This window comes from Montipora foliosa, chromosome 3, assembly GCF_036669935.1.
Source record: "Montipora foliosa isolate CH-2021 chromosome 3, ASM3666993v2, whole genome shotgun sequence".
NCBI lineage: Eukaryota > Metazoa > Cnidaria > Anthozoa > Scleractinia > Acroporidae > Montipora > Montipora foliosa.
Window position 1 is genome coordinate 58,661,301 of NC_090871.1, and position 17,500 is coordinate 58,678,800.

The 17,500-nt window shown below is 41.2% G+C and overlaps 2 protein-coding genes across 5 annotated transcripts in view; one reads left to right on the top strand and one right to left on the bottom strand.

Moving 5' to 3' along the window:
* LOC137997800 (protein NLRC3-like) overlaps window positions 1-7,215 on the top strand; it is a 35,681-nt gene extending 28,466 nt beyond the window's left edge. For all 4 annotated transcript variants that reach the window (XM_068844050.1, XM_068844048.1, XM_068844051.1 and 1 more), the window contains 2 exons: window positions 3,133-3,195; window positions 4,269-7,215. In XM_068844050.1, the coding sequence (XP_068700151.1) occupies window positions 3,133-3,195; window positions 4,269-6,892 (2,687 nt within the window). In that variant the 3' untranslated portion in view covers window positions 6,893-7,215. The remainder of the gene's footprint in view (window positions 1-3,132; window positions 3,196-4,268) is intronic.
* A 9,267-nt stretch (window positions 7,216-16,482) lies between these two features.
* The window catches only part of LOC137996171 (uncharacterized), a 4,774-nt gene continuing 3,756 nt past the window's right edge, over window positions 16,483-17,500 (bottom strand). The window contains exons 3-4 of the mRNA XM_068841590.1: window positions 16,957-17,386; window positions 16,483-16,915 (exon numbers count right to left, since the gene is read on the bottom strand). Coding sequence (XP_068697691.1) covers window positions 16,558-16,915; window positions 16,957-17,386 — 788 coding nt within the window. The 3' untranslated portion in view covers window positions 16,483-16,557. The remainder of the gene's footprint in view (window positions 16,916-16,956; window positions 17,387-17,500) is intronic.

The window sequence follows — 17,500 nt, forward strand, 5'->3', positions numbered from 1 at the left end:
TTTGCAAGACTACTTGTGCTTATTTTATTATGTGAAATGAACTACATGTAGCTCGTCAGAATCATTAGTAGTCAACCTACATGTACTAACTACTAATCAAGATGGACTTTTGGCAGATATTAAGGCTGTTTTATTGGACAAAATAACTGAAAATTGAAACCTATTTAGGAACCAAAACTCATCAGATTCTCTTGAAACGATCAACTGGGTGTTTTTGACACTTCTATTGTTTTTGACGCTTCTAGTCTGTCATGCCCAAATGTGAATCAGATAATGGTAACATCCTTGGGTGTTCAGAAACTTTCAGAATCTCTATTTTAAATAAAGCTAGTGGGCCAGATGGCATGCCAACCTATATTTTGAAGGAGCTATCACATGAGTTGGCACCCATTCTGGCCTCACTTTTCCAACAGTCATTTGATCTGGGTCAATTATTAAATGACTGGATGAAAGCTTATGTTGTTCCAATTTTAGGAAAGTTAAAAGATCACTAGCAAACAATTATAGATCAATATCCCTTACTTCAGTAACATAAAAAATATTAGAACATATTATATCTCATCATATTTGGAAGCATTTAGAAGATCATAGTGTGCTTAGTAACTTTCGAAAGCGACGAAATTGTGAAACCAGACTTATAAGGACAATACACGATCTAGTTAGTGCAATGAATTCCAAGAAACAGGTTGATGCCTTCATACTAGATTTCTCTAACGCTTTTGATAGAGTATCTCATCAGAGATAAGCTCCATAAGGTAAGCCATTATGGAATTCAGGGCAGCTTATTGCCTGGATCCAAGTGTTTCTTACGGAGAGGACACATAAGGTAGCCTAAATAATAATAATAATAATATATAGCGCTTATATAGCGCTATTTACATAAGAATGATCAGTAGCGCTTTACAATAATTCACTTAAAAACCTTTTTGAAATGATATGGTGGTACAATTGAAACCAATTGAATAAAAATTAATTAATAAAATAAATTAATAAGTAAATAAGAAAAAGGTTCTAGCCTGCCCGAATAAGGTGGATCTTCAGTTTTTGTTTAAAATTAGGTAGTGATAGAATGTCACGCAACTCAGCCGGCAGGCTATTCTACAGACATGGTGCAGCAGCATAAAAAGACCTGGCACCAAGCGTAGGAAGCATTTTCTCCTTAGGCGGCTCCAGTAAAAGACTACTATTTGATCTTAGATTATAAGAGGACTTAGGCTTAACAGTAATTAAATTACTAATATATGGTGGTGCAAGTCCGTGAATAGCCTCGGAGGGTGTTTTATCAAATCAGTGTTTTGTGACATCGAAATCAGTGTTTTGTGATATCGGGAATTCCGCAAGGCATGGCCATCACTGTTCCTGATTTACATTAATGACCTACCTTTATGTATTTCATCAACAATGAGGTTGTTTGCAGACGACTGTTTTCTATATCGTAGTATAAATAGTCCAGCTGATTGTGAAGTCGTACAGAAATATTTAGATGCTTTAGCTAAATGGGAAAGAGACTGGCAAATGTCCTTTAATGTTGAAAAATGTCATACCATCTGTTTTTCTCCTAAGAAAGCTAATTTACATGCAACATATGTTCTTAATAATCATGTTTTGACTAGATTTCATCAGCATTCCTACTTAGGTGGTATACTTTCTGAAGATCTTAAATGGCTAGAGCATATTGTACATAAAATATCAGGAGCCAAGCAGACTCTTGAGCGTTATTAGGAGGAATTTTAGAAATGCTTCTGTAGCCTGTAAATCCAAGCTTTATACACCTTATTCCAAAATGGCCGCTGATTTATGCGGATACAAATTGGCCCTTGTTGCTTCGTTCAAGATAAAATATTCTTTTGAATTTTAAGCTTAAGAACGAGGCATCAAGGCCTAATTTTAATAAAACAAAAGAATATTTAAATGGCGGCCATTTTGGAATAAGGTGTATAATAATCTGGTAAGACCTAAGATAGAATATGCAAATTCTGCTTGGTATCCATATTTGCAAAAGACAGATCGTCTCGACATGATCCAACGTTCAGCAGCTAGGCTTTGTTTTAATAAATATAAAAAAAATCAGGAGTAGTAACTAATATGTTAAATAAATTGGAGTGGCCATCCCTTGAAGGTAGACGGATTCTCTCTCAATTATCAATGTTTCATCGGATTGTCTATTGCACTGTTGATATCGAGAGGGATTTGCATCTTACTTCTTTACTTCGTACTTCAAGGTGTGAAAACTCCAAAACGTTTTTAAGACTCAAGCTATAACCTAAGACGACAGCGCCTTTTTAATATGCCCAAGCTTTGTACGAACAGAACGAGTAGTTTTTTATATATGCGATGTGGAAACAGTCCGGGCCGTACTTTTATCCCACTTATATTCATACTTTGTAATTTAACATATTTTAACTTAAATACATTGTATGCAAATTTTAATATTATCTTAATTGACTTATTCTCACACTTAAATTATAATCAGCGCGCAAACAACTTTTTTCCATGGTCAATTAATCAATGGAATAGACTTCCAGGTAATATTGTTAATGTTTAAGGCCGCTCTACTTGACCACCTCATTGAAGCTGGAAAGTGGTTTTGAAATTATTTTATCATACAAATTATTTAGTATTATTTTATTTGTATATAACTTTTCTTATTCAGATTAATATTTATTTGTATTAATATATGTATGTATTAATTTATATTGATGTGATGCGTATGACATGCTTTATCAATTAATGAAGTGAAGTAGAAGTTCTTGCTCTTTTTTTGCAAGACTGCTTGTGCATTTTTCATAGCATAGAATGAAATAGCTCTTCAGAGTCATTAGCAGTCATCCTACTAACCACAAAGCAAGATGGTCTTACAAGTTTTCCCGTAGCTTTTTTTTTAAAAGAAAGTTTAATATATGAGAGAAACAAAATTCAATTTGTACGAACAAACTTCGTTCACTAGTGCTTCTCGAGTAACAATTCCAGCATACGAGCATGGCTAAATGACCCAAAGGCAGTATTAGATTCAGTAGTTTGATGTCCAATCGCCAAGCACCCGAAAGCCATTTATTCTTAACGAAGGTTTGACGGTTTCAAAATACACAAAAAGTAACGCTCACTGGTTCATTCTTATGTTACTGTTTAAAGAAATGCTGAAGCAGTTGAAGTCGCAGGGAGACAGTTCGAATACCAAGCATGGAGAGAATGAAGGTACAGTGAAGAATCGCATAATTCATGAGACGGATTGACAGAAATTGCTAGAAATCCCACCAGGGTATCTAAAATGTGCACACAGTCATAAATTTTGCATTTACTGAGATCAACTTAAGGCCCAGTATTACGGGCAACATTTTTTGTGCAACTAGTCGCGCAACAATGTTGCGTTGCAGTTTGAGATGGTTTGTTGCGCGTATTACCACCTTCTTGCGTACCAAATTTTATCTTGCAAAAAGTAGACGTCGCTTTACCATCTCAACTTGCAACGCAACATTGTTGCGCGACTAGTCGCGCGAAAAATGTTGCCGTATGACTGGGCCTTTAGGTAGAGGGTATATAGCTCTTGATAAAATTGAATCAAAGGAACTTGCTATCTTTTGAGTCATCAATACAGTAGTGCATTATAATGAGAGAATAATGAGAGAATTATTGACGATGATGTCGCCAACTCGCGGTTGGCCTAAGTAATTGTTATAATTGCATATTTTTTGGGCATAATTTTTTAACTTCCAAGTATTTCGTGGTAGGGGGAAATGCATCATTATTTGAACTGACTGGAAGCGAAAATGATCACTGGATTAATAGGGGAACTTGCAAAGAAGTAAAGAAGACCTGAAAAAAATTAATGTCTCAACGGGGTACTCGGACCTATGACTGTGTGATTGTGCTGGAATGCTCTACCATCTCAGCCATCGGAGATACATGTCTATAGCATGAGCGCACAACGGACTCACTTCCAGGGGGGCTTGAGAGATCAGATGATCAGATAGAGCGGCGTAGGACAATCACATACTTATGGGTTCAAGTCCAGTCCAGGACTGGAATTTAATTTTAGGCTTCCTTTGCAACTGCCAAACTTACTCTCTGAATTGCGATGGTCATTCACACTTAAGAGTTGTCACAACCCGAAGTTCATTTTATACAGATGACTCTGTCACATATTTCATTATCAATTATAAGTACAGTCGACCTCAACACAACTGAAGTGTAAGTATCATTCTCAAGTATTGAACGATTGGAGAACAATGGCACTTTTTATTTTCAAGTAATGACTTTTTCTCTTTCAGACGCGTATGGGCCAGCGTCTGACTTTTTCGATGATATTCGACAACTGTACGAAAGGCGTGAAGGATGGCTTGCGCCATTCCCGTGGTGTGAAGAGTTTCGATTCCATCTTGACAACATTTTTACCAGGCTTAAAATGGTCAGCAGGAAAAAAGAACGAGGGGTAAAGACCGACTCCATTGTCAACATGTTGGAAATCTTCAAACCCCATGAGGAATGTCCACAACCCAGAAAGGTTTTGATTGAAGGACAGCCAGGCGTGGGAAAGACAACCTATTGTAACAAGATTGCTTACGACTGGGCCAAGAACTGTAAAGCTGATGATTCATTTCCTGATTTCCAAGTATTGCTCTTGTTGAAATGTAAAGACATAACCTCCGAGTTATTGATGAAATGTAAGGACATAACCTCTGAGTTACGGGAGACTATTGATGACCAGGTGTTACCAAAAGACATGAAGAAAGAAGAAAGAGACAAATTCTTCACCTTCGTTTGGGAACATCAGTCAAAAGTATTGCTGGTACTTGACGGATTGGATGAGTTGCCAACCCATAAATTATCCGTCTACAAAGAAATCATTGAAGGAAGAGTGCTTTCAAAATGTTACTTAGTGGTTACAGCTCGGCATGATGCTGGGATAAAAGTACGGGGATGCTGTGATACCCTGCTAGAGGTGGAAGGATTTACCGAAAACGATGCTAAAGATTTTATCCGAAGATATTTCAAAACCGAGGAGCACTTGGCGCAAAAGCTCTTGGACAAGCTGCGCACAGACACAAGCCTTAGCGGAATAACTGCAAATCCGTTAAATACAGCCCTTCTTTGCCTCCTTTGCGAAGACTTCCAAGGAGATTTGCCGAAAGGTAGAACTTTGCTTTACCACGAAATAGTGCAGTGTGTGCTGAGAAAGTATAGGAGAAAGAAAGAATTACCAGAAACGGACGAAGACCTAACACAATTATACCACACTGAATTGAAGCATCTTGGTTTTATAGCATTGAATGGCTTGCTCAACGATGAGATGTGTTTCGACGACAGTGCATTCCAAAATGGTACCAGCAGCTTAATACCTGAATTGGGATTTCTATCGGCTCAGCCTGGACGCAGCAAACGAAGACCGGCCCGGTGCTATGGCTTTCTACATAAGAGCTTTCAGGAGTTCTTCGCTGCATTTTATCAAAGTTGCCACCTTGTCGATGAGGAAATTGATCCTGATAGGTTAGTTGCTGACACAAGATATTTTAAGGAGTTTCAACAGGTGCTTATGTTTACCTGTGGTATCTTGGCTCAACAGTGCGAGACAAAAGCCATGGCACTTATGGCAAGTATAGCAAGTCAAATTAACCAATCAAATCGGGAGGAGAGTGATGACTACCTATGGACTGCATTCAATTGTGTTAAGGAATGTGAAAAAGAACAGGGTACCTTTGGAAAAGAACTGGCGCGTTCTCTTGGTTCTCTTCTTGAAATTCAGTATTTTACGTCTCTACAGAAGATAGGTGAAGATGGCGCTGTTATACTGGCTCATGCAATGGCAACAAACTCAACGGTGACATATTTGCGTTTGTTTTACAATGGAATCGGTGACTCAGGTGCTGCTGCACTGGCTAAAGCAGTGGAAATCAATTCAACATTGACACACTTGTTTTTGTCTAGCAATAGAATCGGTGACTCAGGTGCTGCTGCACTGGCTAAAGCAGTGGAAATCAATTCAACACTGACACACTTGCTTTTGTCTAGCAATGGAATCGGTGACTCAGGTGCTGCTGCACTGGCTAAAGCAGTGGAAATCAATTCAACACTGACACACTTGTTTTTGTCTAGCAATGGAATCGGTTACTCAGGTGCTGCTGCACTGGCTAAAGCAGTGGAAATCAATTCAACATTGACACACTTGTTTTTGTCTAGCAATAGAATCGGTGACTCAGGTGCTGCTGCACTGGCTAAAGCAGTGGAAATCAATTCAACACTGACACACTTGCTTTTGTCTAGCAATGGAATCGGTGACTCAGGTGCTGCTGCACTGGCTAAAGCAGTGGAAATCAATTCAACACTGACACACTTGTTTTTGTCTAACAATGGAATCGGTTACTCAGGTGCTGCTGCACTGGCTAAAGCAGTGGAAATCAATTCAACACTGACGAATTTGGATTTGCGTTGCAATAGAATCGGTGACTCAGGTGCTGCTGCACTGGCTAAAGCAGTGGAAATCAATTCAACGCTGACACACTTGTTTTTGTCTAGCAATGGAATCGGTGACTCAGGTGCTGCTGCACTGGCTAAAGCAGTGGAAATCAATTCAACACTGACACACTTGCTTTTGTCTAACAATGGAATCGGTGACTCAGGTGCTGCTGCACTGGCTAAAGCAGTGGAAATCAATTCAACACTGACGGACTTGCATTTGTTTGGCATTGGAATCGGTGACTCAGGTGCTGCTGCACTGGCTAAAGCAGTGGAAATCAATTCAACGCTGACACACTTGTTTTTGTCTAGCAATGGAATCGGTGAATCAGGTGCTGCTGCACTGGCTGAAGCAGTGGAAATCAATTCAACACTGACAGACTTGGATTTGTCTGACAATGGAATCGGTGACTCAGTTGCTGCTGAGGGCCCTTTGGCCTAAGTTGAACGTATTTCATACTAATCGTATTGGCCATTGTCAAAACGTTTTGAAATTAATCCTCCCTTGGAGTTTATCTTTGGACCAAAGGTTAGAGCCCAAAAGAATTGTTGCAATAAGCAATTTAAATCTTGCGCGTTCAAGATTCTTCCTGTATTGTATTAGCATTGTAATATAGCATTCACATATCAATCATATCGAAATACCTGAAGCAAAACGTTTTATTCTCAAAGGGTTTACCTTTCAAGTGTAAACTGTTTTAAAAATTGTACAGCAAACTGCAAGCGATAGTTTTCATTGAAATAAAACATGTGCCGTTATACGAAGTTTTCTTTATAACATTTAGTTTTGTATGCATTCAAGGAAGTTCAAACGAAAGTCTCAAGTGAATGGAAAACCTACGCTTGGATGTAACCACAGTGCTAATCCATTGTTGCGACGCCGTGCCGTATAAAAGTTTCTGGCTTGCTTGTTTTTAGTTTCTTGGTTGTTTCTTGTACTCACATGACTTTTGCTTTGCGCTGCCTTTTACTTTGCTCTCCCCTTAAACTGGCCGTGTTTTCCGTACACGCGCGTATACCCACCAACAAGACAAACCTGTAACACCAGCCAGGAAAGTGTCAAACGAATGTGTTCACTCTGGAAAGTTTAATCAGGTGTAGGAAATTGAAGTGGCAAATACACTGAACATGACGGTATTGTGAACAAAATCCTGCGCTTTAAAATTTAAATTTCTCCCGGTGCATGCTGGTCACATCGTTCATATTATGCAATATCGCCGAAGAATCCTATAACTGGATTTGAACGAACGCTCTAAAGATGAGATGTACATGGACAGGGCACCGGGTTGCATGAGCTATTAATGCATAAGGGTCACCTTCACAAGGCGTAACTTACCGTCACAAGGCGTAACTCACTGTCTCAAGGCGTAACTTACCGTCACAAGACGTAATCCACCTTCACAAGGCGTAACTCACCGTCACAAGCCGGAACTCACCGTCACAAGCCGTAGCTCTCCGTCATAAGGCGTAACTCACTGTCACAAGGTGTAACTCAACGTCACAAGGCGTAACTCACCGTCACAAGGCGCAACTCACCGTCACAAGCTGTAACTTTCCGTCACAAGGCGTAAATCACCTTCACAAGGTGTAACTCACCGTCAAATGCCGTAACTCTCCGTCACAAGCTGTAACTCTCCGTCACAAGGCGTAACTCACCGTCACACACCGTCGCAAGGCGTAACTCACCGTCACACACCGTCACAAGGCGTACCTCACCTTCACAAGGCGTAACTCACCGTCATAAGCCGTAACTTACCGTCGCAAGGCGTTACTCGTCTTCACAAGGCGTTACTCGCCTTCACAAGGCGTTACTCGCCTTCACAAGGCGTTACTCGCCTTCACAAGGCGTAAATCACCGTCACAAGCCGTAACTCACCGTCAGAAGGCGTAACTCACTGTCACAAGGTGTGACTCAACGTCGCAAGGCGTAACTCACCGTCACAAGGCGCAACTCACCGTCACAAGCTGTAACTTTCCGTCACAAGGCGTAAATCACCTTCACAAGGTGTAACTCACCGTCAAATGCCGTAACTCTCCGTCACAAGCTGTAACTCTCCGTCACAAGGCGTAACTCACCGTCACACACCGTCGCAAGGCGTAACTCTCCGTCACACGGCGTAACTCACCGTCACAAGCCGGAACTCACCGTCACAAGCCGTAACTCTCCGTCACAAGGCGTAACTCACCGTCACAAGGCGTAACTCACCGTCACACACCGTCACAAGGCGTAACTCACCTTCACAAGGTGTAACTCACCGTCATAAGCCGTAACTCACCGTCGCAAGGCGTTACTCGTCTTCACAAGGCGTTACTCGCCTTCACAAGGCGTTACTCGCCTTCACAAGGCGTAAATCACCGTCACAAGCCGTAACTCACCGTCACAAGACGTAACTCACCTTCACAAGGCGTAACTCACCTTCACAAGGCGTAACTGACCGTCGCAAGGCGTAACTGACCGTCACAAGGCGTAACTCACTGTCACAAGGCGTAACTTACCTTCACAAGCCGTAACTCGCCTTCACATTGCGTAACTTACTCTCGCAAGGCGTAACTCATAATCAGAAGGCGTAACTCGTAGTCACAAGGCGTAACTGACTTTCATAAGGCGTAACTTACCGTCACAATGTTCAGAAGGCTTAACTTACCTTCTTAAGACATAACTCACCTTCACCTTCACAAGGCAAAAAACAGAGATAATGATGGGTTTATTGTCTGCCGACTTGTATTTCTGACAATTTGTTGGCCAAACGTAATGTCTGGTTCGCAAAACAGGCGACTTTTGTTGTATTTTCGACTATATGAACACTGTCTCTTGTCTCTTTGCAATACTGTTTATGATTAAAAATTGAAGCGCAGCCAGGATGAGGCATATTAAAATACAATAAAAAACGTTCTCTGGCTAAACATTTTGACAAGGAATATAAGCTTTCGGCTGTCGATCTACAGCCTTCCACGGATAAAACGTTGAATGTAAATTAGTGAAATATATACAGAGAAGGCGAGATAAAAGTGATAAAGAGAACAGAGTAAAAGTATGAAAAATGGTGGCTATTGTTAATATTCATTGTACGTTTTTTCACTTTAACGATGAAATGATATATGAAATGAATCATATATGAACTGCGGATATGAAATCAAGTGAAGCTATGATCCTCGCAGTTATGAACGCAATTTTCGCAATTGCGTAAAGAAGCCTGAAAAATTCAGGACTTTAACGGGGTTTGAACCCGTGACCTCCCGATACCGGTGCGACGCTCTAACCAACTGAGATATGAAACCACTGACGTTGGGAGCTGGTCATTTGTGGGTTCCAATGTTCCCGTGAAGAATTAATCAACAATGAAATGATATATGAAATGAATAATATATGAACTGCGGATATGAAATCAAGTGAAGCTATGATCCTCGCAGTTATGAACGCAATTTTTGCAATTGCGTAAAGAAGCCTGAAAAATTCAGGACTTTAACGGGGTTTGAACTCGTGACCTCCCGATACCGGTGCGACGCTCTTACCAACTGAGATATGAAACCACTGACGTTGGGAGCCTGTCATTTGTGGGTTCCAATGTTCCCGTGAAGAATTAATCAACGATGAAATGATATATGAAATGAATCATATATGAACTGTGGATATGAAATCAAGTGAAGCTATGATCCTCGCAGTTATGAACGCAATTTTTGCAATTGCGTAAAGAAGCCTGAAAAATTCAGGACTTCAACGGGGTTTGAACCCGTGACCTCGCGATACTGGTGCGACGCTCCAACCAACTGAGCTATGAAGCCACTGACGTTGCCTGAATTCTTCAGGCTTCTTTACGCAATTGCAAAAATTGCCTTTAAGCAATTGCAAAAATTGCGGTCATAACTGCGAGGATTATAGCTTCACTTGATTTTTCACTTTCTTGTAAATGGATATTTTCGTGTGACTTTGAAATAAAAACTGAAATTAAAACTATTCATTTCGCTTCATGTCATAACCTTGAGCCTAAGCTGTTAACTTTTTTTGAACTTTTCCATGAACAAAATACAGACGAAGGAATAATTTATTGGTCTCCATTTATAAATATGGTCTATTAGGCCACCAGTATTTTAAAAGTACTTGCCTCCAGCGTTCTCATCGAGAAAGATCAAGGCCAAACAGAAAAAACAATGGAGATGCTGTGCCTTCTATACGCTAATTATTCAACCAGCAACTTAGACGGAAAATATAGACCCCACTCTGTCTTGGTCAAACCATGTAGCCAATCTTAGGAAGAAGCTTTCTAAGCGTATCGGTGTTCTCGCCCACATAAAAAAATCCCTGCCAATTAAATATCGCGTAATTTAAAAAAACTAAACTAGTGAGCAGCACTCTGCGAACTGTATCTGTCGACTTGTTTATTCTCCGAAACGTATCGTCTAGCTAATGTAGACTTCTTTGGGGAGTTTTACAATAATACATTAAACGCCTGAATTTAAGCTGTATCTGATGGCACATTAAGGTTTGACCGGACTTTGGAAAGGGAACAGGCGCAGCTGTGAAATATTAGGGCAAGACGTGAGAAATAGTATTTTGGGGTCACGGCTAGAACAGTGGCACCAAATTTGAAAAGAAAATTGTACGTTTCAGGAGAGAACTCTAGCCTTATTTTATGAACTTGAATGGCTACTAATTGATCACATCGGCATTGAAAGAGGACTGTTATCAGACACGTTGTGTGAAATGTAACGTTCATTCAATTCTTCTACTCGTCGGGGGTCAGAGTATTTTGCAAGTCTCGTGAGATTTTTTCGTCCCACCATCTCCTCTATCCCTTTCTCATTCTTGCATTTCATTTTTGCAACTGTTATGGCGTTTTCTACCCCCACCTTCACTGGGGACAATTTTAATTGATTGGATTTTGTGTGAATATAAGATTTTGTCTTAACAAAAATTTAATTACAGCCAATTCAGTCCATCTTGTGTATGATGTCATTCATGTGGGTTCCCGTTAAACGAGCTGCAGGAAAAGCGACTTGGCCTCTTAGAGAATTTGTTTCTGTTATTGGCACTGCAGGAGACACAAAAAGCACGCAATGGACGTCACTTTCTTTTGAGGTCCAACTAGGCTGGTGCAGTAAATTTAATTACCCGGAGAATCTCGGCTTTCTGCAATCCTGCATCATTATACCAAGATCTCCACTAACATGCATGGCCCATTTGCTACGGTATAGACCGTTCCACGGATTTTGGCGACATCTTGGTCGGAGGCAAACACGGCTAAATTTATTGCAAATATATGGGATTTTGGCCGACTTTGAACCGCTGTAGCCCCGCTAAAAAGAGACGGGTTTCCACAGTTAAAGTGTCTTTTAAAGGACATTTAAACTGAGATTATTTTCATGAAATATAAAGAACAGATTCAGGCTACAAAAGCGGCGGTTCAGCGGTTCAAAGTCGGCCAAAATCGCATTCCTTTACTGTAAAAATAGCCGTTTTTGCCCCCCAGTCAAGATGGCGGTCAAAAACCGTGGAAGGGTCTATTAAGCTTATGTTTAGCTTGTTCGACCAATTAGCACAGATTGTGGCACACTGGGCTAGGTCGACTTAACTTGTCTGCCGGTCAGCTCACCCAGTGGAGACCCCAGAAGCGAAACCAGCCCAATCTGATCACTATACAATCCGGTTCAAGTTTTGAACAAAAGGGAAAATTTTGGTAAAATTAGAAAAGAAAGCACCAAGAAGGTTTATATGGACATTTTTCTGGATATTTCGGACCAAGCATGCAGCCGATTTTGAGATGTGACGCAACCCTTCTCCCAAACTCGCGGTTAAGCCAACTAGGCTCCCTTGCAACAGATGTTGCCGGTAAAATCCGTTTTAACCTTGGTTAAAATGGTGATCCTTATTTGACCTAGGTGGAATACGCACTCAGATGGATTAAAGAAACTTTTTTGGAGGCTAAATTAAGCCTAGAGAAAAATAGGGTCAGGATAGGACTAGTTTTGGTTATTATACATAAATGTTATTAACCAATCACAGGAAAGGCAATAATGAAAAAAAACTGTGTTGAGTTGGGCATGTTTGTCGTTGTAGTGTAGTGGTGAGGACACGGTACTACAGGTCTGCAGGGTGCCAGTCACAAAGACATTGCCGGCTGGTAGAAAATGTTCGAACATTGTCTTTCACCTATCCGGTGAAGAGGGCGCCCATCCTTAGTGAAGATATTTCCATGTAGTGGATGGGCTTGACCTAGATGTGATGCATGACCAGTTAGAGGGAGTCTTGACACTTCAAATGCAACTGCTGCTGCAAAAGTACATTACAGGGGAGAAGTATTTTACATTTGACCTGCTGAATGAAAGAATAGAAGGATTCAGACTAGTTATCCATCAGTAGATGGCAGCAACAAACCAAGTACTATAAAACAGCAGGCATTAACCTCTGATTCTGCATCTTTACATCAATCAGGTATTAGTTACCACAAAAAGTAAATTTCGAATGATTGTGCGATGAACAGATTGAATGGGAAACGTACTGGCTTTTGAAAAACATTACCAAAAAGGCCAAAAAGCATTTTGAAAACTTTGGTCACTTTTAATAATATTGTGGATTAGTGCAGAAAGGAATGGCTTAAAAAGGCTGGTAGGTTTCTTTACATATACCAAGCCGAGTAAATATCAAACCATTCTTTCACTGGACGGTGTCAAAGGTATCCATTCCCCCAACCCCCTTGGAAGCCCATCAGAGATTTTTCAAGGGAGAGTAGAGACTGTCGAAGACCAGTTTTTATCAAGGAAATGTGTCAGAAGCCAAATTGGAACTTTGAAACAGTTTGGAATGGGGCACACACACACATAAACTGTTGGCATGGAAATGAACCCTTACAGTTTCTAGAGTTAGACACATTATTAATAATAATAATAATAATTGGCAGTGCTAATCACCCTTTACGTGCAGTATTGAGGACTGAATTGTGAAAGGGCTCAGCTCACGATATCGGGCTGAAAGCATACGAAGGCGCCTCTGCCTGCCGCTATACAGTCTATGTTTGATGTCGGGGCACAGCACCACAGCTAGATTGTTAATGAGCTGTGAGTCGATTTTCATGAGGGAGGAAAACCGGAGTACCCGGAGAAAAACCCTCGAGTCAGGTTGAAATACGACTGAAACTCAGCCCACATGCGAGCTGGGGCCAGAGTGGAACCCCGGCTCGCAATGGTGGGAGGCCAGATATATAAACACTAAGCCACTCTGACTTGCATTGAGAATGATGATATCTTTAAGTCTGCTGTTGGTAATTTTCTTATTGAGAATAGACAAGGCCTTTATTAATTTTTTTTTTACCTACTTTTAAAGTAAACTAATCTTTGTCAATTTGAACGCATATTGTATCTACTTTTTAATGGATTACTTAATACCAATTATTCATTATTATATACTGATGTGATGCTAATTTTCTGCTTGAACTGTTAATAAACTCGAAGTCTAGAGCAAGGGACATGCTATAGGCCATACAATACAAACCGTTCCACTTCAAGTATATGAATATAAAGCCACTATCGTGGATTCACACTCATCGAGAGCTGGCTCCCTAATTTCAAAGTCTGTCTTTTATAAGTGTGTCTTTTACACCAAGTAATCTGTTCTTTACACTCCATCCACAGTCCACCATCGTTAGTCCAATCCATGTTAACTGGCTGGTAGATTTTCCTCGATCAGCACCTTTCGGGCCGTCGTTTCGTGCCGTTGTATGCTTGAAGAGGAAATAGAATGCCGGTTAGTTATTGCTCAGAATGAAAACCGTTATTTATCAAAAGTCCTCCTGATTAAGGAGTCCCGAAATCCCAAAACAAGCGATTTCCACAAACATGTTTGTTGGAGCCTGTTCCAGTCCTTCCCATGTTATTGCGCGCGCAGTAGTTTTCTATAGCTTTTTGTTTGCAGCGCGGATTTTTCTGGGAGTGAGAGGTTTTACTTTGTTTGCAGTGTGCGAAGAAATTTTTGTTTGAAGTTTTTAAGGATACTTTGTTTGCTGTGTGCGAAGATATTTTGTTTTGGTGTGTGCGATGACATTTTGTTTGCAGTGTGGGGATTTATTTTGTTTGCAGTGTGCCGCATTTATATTGTTTTCAGAGTGGGATTGTATTTTATGTCAAGAGTTTGAATTCATTTTGTTCGCAGTGCATTTAATTTTGCAAGATGAGAAGCTCTTTGTAATATGTGGATGAATTGATGGGGAAAGGTCTGTCCCTAATGGGCTACCGTACTAACTCTTCTCGCAAAGACACTTTATCCAGTCTTTCGTTTGACTACGTTTCGAATAATTATCCCCTTCTTTGCATCCCTCGTTTCGGATAATTATCCCCTTCTTCCCCTTCTTCCTTGTAAGCATTAGAAATAAACATGCAGAACCTTTTCATTTGCGCACAAATTCATTTTACCGGCCTGGCTAGCTGAACATACCGGCTAACTAGTCACCATATTTACGTCAAAAATGGTCTTCCTAGGGGGATTCCCAGGCTATCGGTTTTGTTTACGCGTGAAACTCTCGACAAACCTCGTGAACTCTCGCTCTCATTTGGCCAACTCTCGATCACTCTCATCGACTCATTAGCTCTCAAGAGTTTCGAATTCCACTCTCGTCAACTCTCATCAACTCTCGCTCTCGTTTGGCCAGGGCCATAATAGGTAGTTTACGAAACCACGACGCCTGAGGCAGGGGCAAAGTCAAAGAAAGATAATATTTTTTGTTAAAAAAAGAAACATCATCGCGCTGCTTAAGCTCCCCACCCGCGTTTTTGAGACGCGGACAGCAACCGGAAGAGAACATTTCGAGTGCCAGGACAGTGGTGTCTCCCAGATTTTTATACTAATCATCTCTAATGGAGAAAAGATACTCAGCAATGGAACTGTGGTGGTGTGAGGACAAGTTGAAAGGGAAAACAGCTCCCTTCCGGTTGCCGTCCGCGTTTCAAAAACTCGCGTGCTTAAGCTCCCTAATAGCACAGCTCAAGCGCGCGAAGCGCGCGAGCGGAGCACCGTGGGTAAGGCTTTTTGGGAAATCTACCCAACCGAGAAATTTTGGTTATGACGTCACGTACATCCGTCCGCCCGCACAGACGGTCGGGGTGGAGGTGGGGAGGCAGGACAGCCTCTGGGGACGGGAGTGCTCGGGCAATTTTCCTTGGCGGGAAATCGCGTGGAAGCGTTGCATTTGGCAACCCGCGTACACTTATTTACAACGGTTAGCTTTCAGATAATGTTTTCCTTCTTAATATGTGCCGAGGAAGAAAAGGAAGAGAAAATTGGGTGGCAGCCTTGCATTTGGAAACTCGCGTTTTTCTGGCGGGAAATCATATTAGTGAAGAGCAACTGGATAAAGATTAGAGCAAAAAAAAGCTGTTTTCCCTTTTAAGTTGTCTTCACACAACCACACTTACATTGCTAAGTATCTTTTCTCCATTAGAGATGATTGGTATAAAAATGTGGGAGACACCACTGTCCTGGCACGCGAAATTTTCTCTTCCGGTTGCCGTCCCCGTTTCAAAAACGCGCGTTCTTAAGCTCCCTGATTTCACGTTGTTGTTTTGTGGAGTATGGCAAAGACGTTCCCTGAAATGCGTGCCTCCTGTGCAGCACAAAGATTTTTTCCTTTTTAACCCAATAATATCTTTGTTTTGTGGCGTTGTTGTTGCCGTAGCCGTAGCCGTCGTCGTTGCTTAATCGCGCCGCACAATGTGAGGAAAAAGCTAAGCAAACTGCCTCGCGAGGCGGTTTGCTGAGCTCAGTCTTTCCTCACCGTGTGGGGTAGGCTTTAAACTACTAAAAATCCCTAACTTAAGTCAGCCATGGACTCCAAAATTCCGCCGCGATTTCTAAACGTATTTCCTTCCAAGAAAATATGTACCTCTTCCTCTGATATTTTATTTACGCCATGCTGTATTTTAAAAAAGTTCCCCAATTTTTTTAAAAGAAAATTGTTTAGAAAGAACCATGACTTATATTTTACGCAAGGAAACAAAATTGTGTTCTCGTCGTTTACACGTTTGTGGAAGGAAAGCGCAGGTGGCGCCAAAAAAGCCGGACTACTTGGTCTTCCCGCCTTCGTGTAAAATCAACTTGCACTTAAGCCGTCCCTGATGTAATCACGATCCGGAATCGTACGCCTCCGACTCTTCATCGATCGTATGCAATCGATGTCTCGTGTGCCGCCGTCGTTTGTCGTCATCACTGTCATCGTCCTCGAAAAGTGGATTAAACGTCACATTACTTTGAACTTCGCTTTCATAAAATTCCTTAACCGAAGTAAAATCGCACGTCCGGAGTGTCTGGGTACAGCTGGCAGAGAATCCGAGGCCTTGCCTTCTTACGTGCGCAGCGAAAGAGATCCAAGCTTCGTTGAACATCGAAGAAGTTTCTTGGCTCTCAGAAGTGTTTTCCTCATCCATTCCTCGCTTCGGTCTTTGACTTCGTCCCGTAAGAATTTTTGTTCGCATCTTCACTCTGGGGTTGGATTTTGTTTTCGCTGTGCTGTGCTCTCATACCCAAATTCCATTCCTCCATGAAAAGAATGCATTTTGGACGAATTTGCGGGCTCATTTGTCTTAGTGAGCGGCTCATGTTTTGGTATAGTCCCCTGATATTCGGCTTCTTTATTTTTAAAACGCGCATACTTCTTCCTGTGAAAAATTTCTCCAAGAATCTTGAGTCTGGCCGTCGCTCCCCTTCGTGTTTGCCACATTTCAGAAATAAAATCCGGCTCTGTATATGAGCGAAACTTTTCGCTTTTCAATCGCGTCTTTGTGGAGTTCGATTCACGAGAATCTTCATCGATCTTGATGAAATCACGCGCTGAATAATCTGCCAATGAGAAGCATCGTTCAGTATTTTCTGGTTTCTTTGTTGACGCGTGGCATTGTAAGGGCGGCGACACGATATTTGTCGTCGTCAAAGCAATGTTAGCTGATGCTTTTCCTACAACGTAAAATAAAACACAGTTACCGAGCTCTGTAAGTTATTCGATACAAAACACACGAAAGAAGTAAAATTGTCAATCTTTTCTTCTTTGCGATCAAAGTATTGCTTTGA